The 13677-nt window shown below is 32.2% G+C and overlaps 2 protein-coding genes across 2 annotated transcripts; one reads left to right on the plus strand and one right to left on the minus strand.

The window, feature by feature from the left end:
* Positions 1–1429: 1429 nt before the first annotated feature.
* Positions 1430–2885, plus strand: LOC122601143. Its single transcript, XM_043773912.1, has 2 exons — positions 1430–1811; positions 1903–2885. Exons 1-2 carry the CDS (start codon positions 1430–1432, stop codon positions 2883–2885), a joined length of 1365 nt encoding a protein of 454 aa, XP_043629847.1.
* A 2948-nt stretch (positions 2886–5833) lies between these two features.
* Positions 5834–7178, minus strand: LOC122599371 (protein BIG GRAIN 1-like A). The gene has a single exon (XM_043771877.1). The coding sequence runs from the start codon at positions 7070–7072 to the stop codon at positions 5870–5872; it is 1203 nt and encodes a 400-aa protein (XP_043627812.1). The 5' UTR covers positions 7073–7178; the 3' UTR covers positions 5834–5869.
* Between the last annotated feature and the right edge of the window lie 6499 nt (positions 7179–13677).

Genomic DNA, 13677 nt, shown 5'->3' on the forward strand with positions numbered 1-13677 from the left:
ATACACCCCGTACCACTACTTGCATCTTGCTATATCGCATTCACCTGATATCTGAATTAATATATTAATATTTTTGTCATATCACATCCCGTTCAGGTTTCTACTACGGGTTACGTTTTGTTTTCTTGCATACTTTTAAACAAACATATTAATGACAAAATTATTTCTATTAAGCTGTCAAAAATTCACGGCATATATACTAAAATAACGAACCGTCTCAACCAATGTTTTCAACCAGGCCAGTCTGACCGATTGGACCGGGGTCTGACCGGGATTTTTTTGTGATCCGATCGGACCAGCCCCGGTTTGATAGCTGCAAGTGAACCGGACTGAAACGGACTGAACTGAACCGGATCGGTATTGAATCGGACTGACCCGGTCAAATAAGAGTCAAAGTATACTTATTTTTCCCCATTTGTTAACCTAAATCATATCTAAAGTTCTGAACAAAGGAAGCCAGGCACGTTTTTTCCCCCCATCAGCAGAGAAACCCTAGCCACCACCATCCTTCACCCATCTTCACCTCCGGCCTCCAGCCATCTCCACCACCGGGCTATCGTGGATGCACCACCAGTCCACCACAGATCCACCACAGCTCCACCACCGGCTTCCACCCATCTAACGTAATACTTCATCCTTTTCAGTTAGTAATTTGTTTTTTTTTTCCAGATTTATTGCTTAATAATTATGTTTATTAGTATATTTAGTGAATTTCAATCAGATTTATAAATTTATTATGTTTATTAGTATACTTATTTTCTGCTACTGCTTGCCATTGTTAGATTGTGTTAGTATATTTAAACAGCCATTGTTAAATTGTGTTAGTATAAATTTCTGATAATGAAGATGATTTATTAGTATAATGATGATGATTTATTAGCTTAAGCAGCCTATTTTTTGTTAAATTTGTGTTAGTATATTTAGTATATTTAGTTGCTAATGCTTAATCTGTTATTAGTATATTTAGTACATCTACAAATGAAAAGTTTGAAACTTGTCGTTACAGTGATCAGTGTGTGAAAGACATGGAAACCGATGGGTCGTCACGATCGTCAACACCATCAGTTACAAGTCATCGAGGTAAAAAAGACATAGGTTGGAAGCATGTAACATGGGTCAAAGATGCTGAAGGAAAAACTACTTTTACTTGTATCTATTGTAAGAGCGAATTTCATGGTGGTGGAATAAATCGAATAAAACAACATCTAGCCCATCAAAGAGGCAACATAGTTGCATGTCTTAATGTGCCAGCTGATGTAAAAGATTTAATGATAGCCAATTTAATGGAAACGAGGGAAAAGACAAAGGAAAAGATCGTTGTATTAGCTAGTGATTATGTGACATATGGGTCTGATGAAGATGAATATAGAAGGGCAGAAGTTCCAAGTGCCGGTGCAGCCTCAAAAAAAAAAAGAAAGTTGCTTCAACCATGAAATCATACTTCAAACAAGGCATACAAGATACTTCTCAACCTTCGGTTAAATGTGTCATGCAAACGAAAGAAAAGACACATGATACTGATTTAGCCATTGCTTTGTGGTTTTATGATTCGTGCATACCTATGAATGTTGTGAATTCTCCACTTTTTCCAATAGCAATGAGCAAAGTTGCGAGTATGGGTCATGGATATACATGGTCGTCTTATCATTCCATGCGTGTCACATTACTCAAAGATGCTAAAACATCAGTTTCTCTAATTATTGCTGGTTATAGGAAACAATGGGAAGAAACAGGTTGCACTATTATGAGTGATGGTTGGCGAGATGCGAGGCAAAGGCCACTCATTAACTTCATGGTGTATTGCTCGAAAGGTATACCTTTTATTTACATTTTAAGCGTATCTCTTTTAATCTTATATATTGTTTATGTATTTCTTAATCTGAATGCATTTTCTTTTTTAAGGAGTATCTTTCATTAAGTCTGTGGATGCATCTGGCATCGAGAGCAATGCTCATAATTTATGTAACTTGTTTGGAGAGATTGTAGAATTTGTTGGTCCTCAAAATGTTGTTCATCTCGTTACTGATAATGCTGCTAATTACAAAGCTGCGGGTAGATTGCTAAGTGAAAGATATCCTTCAATTTGTTGGTCTCCATGTGCTGCCCATTGTATTAATATGATCTTAAAGGATGTCTCTGGCATGCCTCATGTTTCCAATTTGATTACACTTGCCTCGAGAGTGACTGTTTTTATATATAATCATAAATGGCCATTAAATTGGTTGAGAAACAGGGAGGGTTGGTCTGAAATCATTCGTCCGGGTGCCACGCGTTTTGGTACCTCGTTCATTGCACTCAAAAGCTTGTATGACCATAGATCTGATTTGGAAGCTTTGGTCATTTCTAGTGATTATCAAAAGATGATGTCTAAGTTGAAAAAAGCGAGAGATGTGAAACAAATTTGTTTAGATCAAGGATTTTGGAAGAACTGTCTTATAACTTTGAACGTGATGAGTCCATTATTGAAGTTGTTGTGTATTTGTGATTCTGATGAGAAACCTTCATTAGGCTATGTTTATGAGGGAAGTAGGGCAAAACAAGGAATTGAAAAGCTATTTCGCAATAAGAAAGATTTGTATAAGCCTTACACCGATATAATTGACACACGATGGGATAATATGTTGCGTAAGAATTTACACGCAGCAGCTTATTGGCTTAATCCAGTCTTCCAATATGATGAAGTGAACTTTAAGAATGATCCCGAGGTGATGGCAGGGGTTCTTGCTATGGTTTCTAAGTCGAGTGATGCATATCATTGCACAATGGAGTTAAACAAGTTTGGTGAAGCTGAAGATTCATTTGGTATGGAAATGGCAGCTACTACTCGCAAGAAAATGCGTCCAGGTAAGATTTCTAACCATATATATTTGTGTTCTTTATTTTAGTACGACATCTATTATTTATTACATTCTTCTAAAATATATTGGTATGCATTTTAATTATTGGTAGATGCATGGTGGAAGATATTTGGTGGTAGTGCTCCACATTTGCAAAAGTTTGCCATTAGGATTCTATGTCAAACCGCGTCTTCATCCGGCTGTGAGCGAAATTGGAGTTTTTCTGAAAGAATTCACACTAAAAAAAGAAACCGGTTGGAGCATCAAAGGCTTAATGACCTTGTTTATGTCCATTATAACTTGCGGTTGCAAAATAGGTATGGTATAGTCATTAATTAAAGTATTTGAGATTTTAAGTTATTGTTAAGGCTTAGTCTAAATCTGACTAGATTATAAGTCTAAATTTGATCTGTATATGGCTGATCATGTAGGGCTGAAAATTTATGTTAAAGTTAGAAATAGAAATGGCTGATCATAGTATCATACTATAAAATTATATGTTGCAATCTGTATATGGCCGATCATACACAGAATATAAAAGAACGAATGATATAGTGATTAAAGTATTTGACTTTTTAATAAATACTTGTCTAGGCTCAAGGATAATAAACGGTCGAGTGATCCCGTAGATTATGAATGCATTGATAAGACCGAGTTCTGGGTAGTTGATGAGGAGGCGGAAGGAGAACTTGATATTGATGAGTTAGAAAACATGCTTGAAGCTGAGCCAAACTAATGTTGAGGTGTCTACTTCTCAAACTCAAGGTTAGTATTAAAATATATACTAGAATGTCATATTTGTTTTCTTTCATATTATGTTTACATCCATTTATTATTTGTTTTAGGTGAAGAAAGTCAGTATGTTGATGTTTTAAGTGATGAAGATGATGAACTCGTTTTACTTGATGATGATGATTTGGATACTTGTCATGAGTTTGGAACTTGAAGAAGGATAAGAAGATGCTCTGGATATTATGTATTGATGTTGGAATTTGGATGACATTTGAGTTTGGAACATGTATTAGAACTTGTTTAATTATTTGTTTTGTATTAGACATTGGTTTGTCAGTTTGGAACTCGTTTTACCACTTCTTGTTTTGGATGACATTTGATAATTGATGGTTGAAGTTAATAGTATTGGACTTATCTTATGTTTAAACTAGAAATCTTTTGGACTTTAGGTATTACATGGAAATATGTATGCTTCGTCAAAAACCCAGTCCAACTACGGTCTGACCGATCCGACCAGTAAAATTTTGTGAGTCCGGTTCAGTGTCCGGTCCGGTTTTCAAAACATTGGTTTCAACAAAGGAATTGAGACCCCGCAACGCGGGGTCCAAAATTTTCTAGTTTAAACTAAAGACAAACACAAATAACAATTTTATACTATAATTTGAAACAAAAAGTGTAGAGTATATAATTTGAAAAATACATAACCAATTAAAAAAAAGATTTTCTTTATTAAATAAGTCGGCCTAGATTTTATTAAAAAAATATTAAAAAATAAAGGATTAATGAAGAGAGAGTTTTAGGCTTAAGAAAGGGATTAGAAGTGTCAAATATACCCCAAACCTTTTTTTTAGTTATATTATAGATAAGTATATAACTACATAGTAACATAGATACTGAGACTACTGACGAGCATTACAAGCTAGCATAGAAGGATGTCGTGTATCTTGGTTTTACAACCGTTAAAAGTATATATTGAACGACAACCGTTAAAGGTCTATCATACATTGTTTTAATCGGGTCTATGCTAGTGAGCTCCCTCGAAGTAGAATGCCTATTTCAAATAGCCGATAAGTAAAAAATCCGTTCCAAATTTTATATCTTATTTTACAGTGTTTACAATATTTATGTGTGTCCATACTTATATTCAGTTTAATTGTACTTTTTAGTGTATCTTTAAATATACAAACCCATTATTTAAACTACGAAGTTCATATACAGGTTTCCCTCAAGAGTAAATATGAAATCACAAATACCATAAAGATGAAAAACCATTAAATTTTGAAATGCACTAAAGTAATAAGGCATGAACTTCAACATACACAAAGTCAGTCATACACCACATTATAGAGTTTATATAACAATAACGCACATCAAAACAATCTATGATATACAAAAGCAAATTACATTAAATAAGATATAAAAACTATACATAATTTAAATAAAAAAAACACTGTGTATATAAAAATTAAAAAAGAAAACACTCTTATTAATTTGCAAATACATAGTCTAAATTTGAAACGTTTTAATTACAATTAGACACATGTTAAATGGATATAATTTGCTAAATAGATATAGTGGTAAAGGTGAAGGATGAAAATATTCGAAGTTGTGAGACAGGGCGATCGAAGAAGAACAACATTGAAGAAAGCAAAAGTAATTCCATTCCCATCAAACTACTTTCCCGAACCCCAAAGTGAATAACAAGAAGATCTGCCTTTCACTTTACACCCCTATTTTCTCCAATCTCCATTTTTTACCTCTAATTTTTATCTTCTTTTACCAATCACCCCCTCTTTATTTTACTTTTCAATTCTATCACTATCTCATCAGTCCCACTTGGGATCAACCAAAAAACACTCTCAATACCCCCCCAATCTCCTTTTATCACCATTTATTCCTTTTTACAATTTTTGAAATATGCTTTAAATCGCCAAATAACATTGCCATCAAGTTAACTAATATTTCTATTTTCTTTTTCTTTTTTTCCGAAAGTTTAACTTCATTAATAACACAATTACAACTGGCAAACTGCTAGCTAGTCTAAAATGAGAAATTCACCCATCCATCCAAGAAGTGCTAAATGATTTAAACTTAGTTTGGCAAACTTGGGAAACATACTTGAAACATAGATATATATCGTCATGAAAATTCACAATTACTTAACTTACATACAATTGGGAAAAAAAAAATAGTTAGCTTGTGTATTAGATATCAATCACAATTAAAAAACCAAGTAATTAAAAGTAAAAATCATAAATCAAAGATATCAAAATGGTACGAGTAACTCTTTTATAACAAAACTAGCAAATTAAGCCACTAGCAATGGCACGATTAGTGCTCAAATGAGTAGTTTCATACACAGGGAGCTCCTCACAATATTGCTCTTTCTTGAAAATGGCTAAGTGGTCGAGCTCAAATAAGTCCGAGCTCGAATCACTTGCCATATCTTCGTCTTCATCATCAGAATCGAATTTTGTATCATCATACTTTTTCAAGTACTCTTTCAAATCCGGTTTCTCCAATCTTGGCCAGGGAAATGTAGATGGCATTTTCTCAAAACGTTGTTTATTGTACACATTTTTCTGACTGTGAGGACGAGGATCTTCATGATCTAAAAACCGAACGGATCTTTGTGTCCCATTGTTTATTTGGTCTCTTGATCTTGGTGCATTTTTGTTTAAACACGATCTTGAAAATGAAGAGGCTGATGAACATGTAGATACATTTGTTGATTTTGAAGTTCTTTCGATCCTTGTTTGACTAATTCGTTCTTCTAAAGTTGAATCTTTTGATTTCTTGGCATGCCCATTTGTGAAAAGACCATTAAGAAAGGTCGTGAGCCGGCCTCCTGGCGAGATCGGCTGCTTCACTTTCTTTAAACTCGTGTAAATCTTCAATGCGCGTGATTTAGACCGAATTAAACCACTATCATCATCATGTTTATCTGTTTGATCATCATCAAACTGATAAACCTCGTTCTGCTGCTTTTTGTCAACAGAACGTGATGTCTTAACCTGTTTGGGCCTGTTTAATGGGCCGAAACAGGAAGGCTTTGGTTTCACTACTTCAGCTTCAGAATGCCATCCGAAGCTGGAGTCAGATGAGCTGGAACCCGAACTAAAGAACATTGGGTCATTATCAAGTACCAATTTCCTATCAAATTCCGAAAGTGAAGTAGTCCCTCTTCGACTTGTCACCACTTTTTCATTAGTACTCTTCATATCCATCCATTTTTCAACCAAACAAGCTCTTCGAAAACTCGCTATTTCTTCATCTTCCACCACATTGCCACTCTTCAACCTCCCTCCACCACCATTTTTGACACTTTGTTTCTTTACAACTTTTGGTTTCCTTAGCTTAAACTCACCAAATTTCTCATCACTTCCATCAATAGAACGGTAGATTTCATCAAGAAGAGATGAAGAAAATGATGGGTTTTGAGTATTTCTCTTTGGTTTTTTGTCTTCATTATGTGATTTATCCCAATTGTACATTTCTGCCATATGCTTTGAGTATGATTGTATATTGGATAAAGAGAGAAAAAGAAGAAAGAAGTGAGATGTGGGTTTTGTTTTGCTATTTTTCTTGTTTAATAATTTATATTTATTTAATATAAAGAGAGAAAATTGAAACTTGAATGAGAATGTATAATGAGAATGAACAGGGAAGGGGGGAAGACTTTTATAGAGTTAAGATGCGCGCGTGCACGGTGAGTGCCACTTTGCTTAAGATACGCATTTGATTAACAAGCCACACATGGAGAAAGACATAATTACCCATTTTCTTTTTTTAATAATATAAGACTCTTTATTATGTTTGACAAATCATATGCTTACAAACAAATATAGGTGTGTTTGAAATGAAGAAATAGATATATATAAAAATAAAAATAAAAAAAATTCAAGAGTTATAGACTCAACGATATTGGTTTTTAAAAAATTAAACTTCCTATGTGTCTGTTTGACAGAGGGCTTTTGGTACTTTTAAGAGCTTAAAGGCCTCGGACTTTTAAAAAGAAACTCCATTTAAAATGGTGACCTTGTTTGAATATACATTTTAAATCAAAAGTCTCAGTCCCAAAAAGCCCTAAAAGTCCTAAAAGATTTTTAAAATAAAAATTGGTGGAAGAAAAGTTGAAATAAAAGCTTGAGCTCCTAGCTCCATTTATAAGCTGCAGCTCGAAGCCTCTGACCACAGCCCCAACTCTAATCTTTTGTGACATACATCAGTCTTGTACGAATATTTAAACTAAAATAAACATAATTTTGTAAATTCTGTTATTAAACCTAGTATTCTTTCATTATGTTTATGTCATCTATATGATTTTGTTCATTACCTAAAAGTATTTTAGAAGCACATTGTTCGGTTTTTATTTGAACATGTAGATCTTTTTCCTTTTTCAAACATACAAGAATTTAAAACAAGTAAATGGATATTTTTATATATCGATAAGTCTTATGAACAACATAACCAAAAGTAAATTGCATAACACTGTGAGTATGTTTGACATGTAAGTATGTAACTTCTAAGTGCTTGATTTTATGTTTTTCTGTAAGTTTTTATTACCAAAATAATAATATATTTTATGTGTTAAAGGTGTATTAATTTAATATATGTATATTATATAAATGAAAAAGAAATAATAGTTTGCTCATAAAACTTTTTTGGTTTTTACAGGACATATGTTTGGGTGTACATATTTAGTTGATGAGTATGTGAATGAAGTTACGTTATTCGGTTCCCATTGATATTATTTTCATATCAAAAATTCCATATTCTAAGTATATTTTTTGGGGAAAATTTAGATTTAGTTTGATCTTTGAATGGGGTCGAAAGGTGGGGTTTTTATAAGACAGTAAAGGATCTTGGTTGGGGAAAGTGCAAAATTAGTGGGTTGGCAACCAGGATCAACTGTACTTATTTTTGTGTTTAACACCAAAAAAAACATTAAAAGACAGATTTTGGTTGTACTTCAATGTTTAAATATACAATATGTTACAATTTTACAAATCAGTTAATTACTGTCAAAATTTCAAAATTTAAAAGGTCTCATAATCGTCTTTTTAGTTTTTGGTTTTGCAATATGAGAAAATGTAAAATGTGCAACAAATTAGTTTGGAGTTGTAAATGAAGAGCTATGAGGAGCATATCTATCCGATATGCCAACAAGAGTTAAGACTTAAAATATTCCCGATTCTTTTGGAAATAAGTTATCAATTTTTGTTGAATTATACCTTTGTCACTAGTAATGCGTAACACATCCACATCAAAACAGAATAACATAGTTAAAAGTTAAGAATGTCAATATAGAGAAGTTCCAAGAATCTGAACCCAAAACCATATATTCCCATTCACTTATATTATTGACAGAGGGGATCAAAAGATTTCGACAATCTTGAACGTGACCCAAAGACATACGTGAATGCCCTGTTTTCTAGAACAACCTATCGCTCGATGTAAACCTATTGAAACTTTATCATGTTCAAAAATGGATCGACCCTATATCCAAACAAACAAAAAGTTATAATAAAACATTCTTGACATATACAATTCCATATTTGTATGTTTTTAAGATTCGTTGTAGTTTCTTATTATCAAGTGAACCAAATCATAGTTGAAATTCAAAACTTGTTGGCAACAATTTAAGCTATAATAATGAAGATTAATATATATGACCCTTTCTTAAGTTGGTTTGGAAAAAGTTAATCAAGTTGTGTGCCCATGGAAAAGGGTGTTTTAATATGTGTTTTTAGACACTCAACTCAGGAGACATTGCATTAATTGTTTAACTTGCATATATGTTTTGTAGGACAAGTTTGCTTCCATTTATCAAGCCAACATCACATGCTCGATCTTCTCCATTGTTCAACCTTCATTAATTAATCTATTGCATCAATAGTCTTTTATGTGATTAACTTGTATTTTATGCATATAATTCTTGAACCATATGAGCTTTTAACTTAATTTTTAATTTGTGTTAACATAAATTCCCTTCTTAATTCACGTTTACGCTTTCTTTTCTTTCTTATTTTTGTACACTTTATGTCAAAAGAGGAAAATGATTATATAAAAAAGAAATTTAATTGCACTTAAAAATTACCAAAAATGGTGGTCAAACCAACATTTAGGATCTCATGTATGTCCCCTTTGTAGGACATCGTTTCCTCATTGTGATGGGTTGGTGTTGTCCTGTTCTGCCAACAAGTGTTTGACGAATTATTTATTATATGTGCATCCAAAAATCTATGTGGATAGGATGGAAAACATTAACATCTACTATCCAACTAAACAAATAAACCGGCCTGCAAGTCGTTAAAAGGCTATGAGTACATATGAATAACAATTCATTTAACGACTTTTTACTCCTGAGACTTATTTTCCCTTTACAAGCCCGATGAAAGGGTACTAGAGGGTGTTTGGTACAATGGAATGGAAAGGGTGAAAATAGAATGAAAAACACTTTTCATGTTTGGTTGTAATGGAAAATAGGAAAGAGAATCGAAAATAGAGAATCAATTTCATTCCCTCAATTCTCTATGAAATGTAGAGAATTGATGGGAATGGAATTTTTTTTTTTTTTTTTTTTGTTTTAGTGATGTTATATATAATAAATTTGGTTTTTATTTAAAATTTAGTATTTTTTATATATTCATTATCTGCTTGTACCAAACGACGGAATCGATTCTCTTTCCAAATACTCATTCTCTTTCCCACTATATTCATTCTCTATTACATTTCCATTCTCTTTTATTCACTCATACCAAACACCCCCTTAAGGGTGTGACTATCACCGACCAGGATGATGAACGTAGCTACGTTAAAATATTAAGGGTGTATTTGGTACAATGGAATGGAAATGGTGGAAATGGAAATAGAAATACTTCTCATGTTTGGTTGTAATGAAGAATGAGAAAGAGAATCAAGAATAGGGAATCGACTGCATTCCCTCAATTCTCTATGAAATGTAGAGAATTGATGGGAATGAAAATTTTTAAATTTTTTTGTTTTTGTTTTAGTGATGTTATATGTATTAAATTTAATTATTATTTAAAATTTAATATTTTTTATATATTTATTCTCTGCTTGTACCAAACGACAAAATCGATTTTCTTTCCAAATATTCATTCTCTTTCTCACTATATTCATTCTCTATTACATTTTCATTCTCTTTGATTCACTCCTACCAAACACCCCTTAGTAAATTAAGCTGCTTGGAAATAAACACATGAAATAGATACAATAATGCAACTTTTGCTGATCAAGCCAGTTTTGAAACATCAAACATGCGAACTTGAAAACCAAGCAATCCAAACACGACTATACCACCGGAGGAACAACTAGCGTCTTTAGGTAGTGTTTGATAATGACTTAATTAAAAAGTCATGACTTAATTTTGATTGAATTAATTCATTAAGCCAATCAAATATGTTTGTTATTGACTAATTAATATAAATATTAAAAACAAAGGTACGGAAATACGTGCAAAGAATAGTAACGGGTCATTTTATTTTTTTGGACCCGTTTTCATTTTCTTAATGGGCCACTTGATTTTCTTATGTTTTAGGCTTGACAAATTATGTTTTGATCTTTTAAATTGCTTTCAATTTGTTTACAAAAGATCACTTAGTAATATATATATATTAAAAACAAAGGTACGGAAATGCGTGCAAAGAATAGTAACGGGCCATTTTATTTCTTTGGGCCCGTTTTCATTTTCTTAATTGGCCACTTGATTTTCTTATGTTTTGGGCTTGACAAATTATGTTTTGATCTTTTAAATTGCTTTCAATTTATTTACAAAAGATCACTTATTTTAATTGCATATTATTATTTTTTAAGTTTGTAACATTTTTAAGATTATCTCATCTTATTACAAGTGAACTATTACATAGTATATATACACATAACAATAGGGTGTATGTTTTGAATATATACACCTAACCATCTCCGAAAAATTTGTTTGCAATACTTATTAGTTTCAATGTTTATTTTGGTTATGTTTTATTATTATGGATTATTTTTGTTTCACTTTTTATTTTCAATGATTTGGGAAATTAACTTTAATTATGTTTGTATTATTAATTTGTTTTTTTATTTTAAATATTTTACGTTCATACTTATTATCTTTTAGAATTTATATAATATATTAATCTGTTATAAAGTTATACTGTCGATTTTTTCTAATTTATAATTGCTTACTCATTAAAAAATAATATCAACTCAGGTTTTGAGCTATATAATGTTTCTAAAAGCATGTAATAATTTTTACATAGTACGGAATACAATAAATATAATGTCTCCCGGGCAATGCCCGGATAACGTATCTTGTTAATAAATAAAAAAACAACTATATTTACTTAATCGATACATATATTATATTTCTATTCAGTCACTTAATGACTATATAAACAAACAAGCCCTTAGCCTTATTCGATCTCATCTAATATTCCTAGAAATTATCAAGAGATCCATGTTGTCGCTATTCCCTTACAAATTCCTTGTTATTATTTTATCACTGACAAATTGGCCATTATCTTGTATCTGTTTGGTATGAAATTCCTTGATAATTCACAAGGAAGCTTGTTACTTGAAAAATTATACTGAATTTACTACGAGTAGTAGTGAAGCCATTCTAACATTTTTACTCATCTTACATAAACCACTATATATGATTAATCCAAAATCAAGTCAAACATTATCTCATTTTGTGTTGACCATGTTAGATATTTTAGTGTAATTGAATTAATTTGTTTGATCGATAATGTCATAATAATACATTATATAGATTGGAAGTGTAGAGTGCACACCTATTTGAATTTATTATGACCTTAGGTCCCTAAGGTACGGGGGTCAGAGGACAGCGCTCTTGAAAGCGGGGTCCAAGGGGCGGCAGCCCCTAGCAAGGTCCAAGGGTTTTTTGTTATTTCCATTAAATTGCTATAGTAAAAATCCATCTGAAAATTTATTTTCAAAACTTGAGGGTCTAAAAGTGACAATTCAAAAAACCTTTATGATTAACTGCCGTTTAGGCAGTTATGAGCCAATATAATCAGAGAATACATCTCGTAAGAAAGGTTTGATCATTCTCTCTTATTCTTCATCTGGTTCTTTTCTCTCAAAAACATACACAAAGAAAATTCTTAATCTTTGATTGTATCCGATTGAATAGTTTGGGTGAATCGCCAAATTGATTCAATCTGAAAACGATTGTGTGTCTTCAAAGATTGTTTGTATCCAGTTATCTGTTAGTTATATATGCGAAATTCCCCACAGACCATGCTTAGAAATAACTTCATTCTTAAGCTTCCATACGAACCACTAAAATGTAAATACTACCAATTTAATCAGCTTCTTATTACCTAAAGAAGTTAGAACCATTTTAAACATCAATTTAATTTGTCCATCATCCATCGTAAATTCGGATTAACTTAGAACGGTTTTGATTTGTATTAATTGATTTAATCTTTGTTTATCGTTTTCAGTTTGGTTAGATGATCACTTAAAAGTCAAAATTTGTTCAATTTGAATCACTTAGAATACAATTAAGTTAGTTCGATCGTTTCTCTTTTGTTAAGTCAATGAAGTTGCTAACAAAAAAGAATAAGTAAAACTATATATTAAACCCCTGAATCAATGTCGGCTGTTTTTATATAGTTGAAAGACAAAAATAATAAAGGAGGATAGAACGAATACATTTGCTTACATTGCAACTCACGTGTGCAATAAACACGACAGTGCCATACCCACGTGGCAAAGACGACAATATCCTATGAAATGGTTCTATCATCACGCGCACGCCATGCAACGCTGTCGTTTCAGAAATATAAGGACCAGATCGATCGAAGGTGACAGAACCATCACTTTGTCTGCTTTTTGTGGGTTAACCCGTCGTCACTCTTGCGTCAACTGCAACCTCGCACATTCCTAACTGTTGCCACAAAATTACAATCGATCATTGACTAAACTCTGATTAATTTGTGTGCATATGAGCACATAAACATACATAATCACGAATAAACACAACGAAAGAAATCGAAACAAATATGCAATTAAATTAATTAACAAAGAATATAATTGAGTTGTGTACCTTATGCAAAGCTCCAATAAA

The sequence above is a fragment of the Erigeron canadensis genome, chromosome 5 (genome assembly GCF_010389155.1).
Source record: "Erigeron canadensis isolate Cc75 chromosome 5, C_canadensis_v1, whole genome shotgun sequence".
NCBI lineage: Eukaryota > Viridiplantae > Streptophyta > Magnoliopsida > Asterales > Asteraceae > Erigeron > Erigeron canadensis.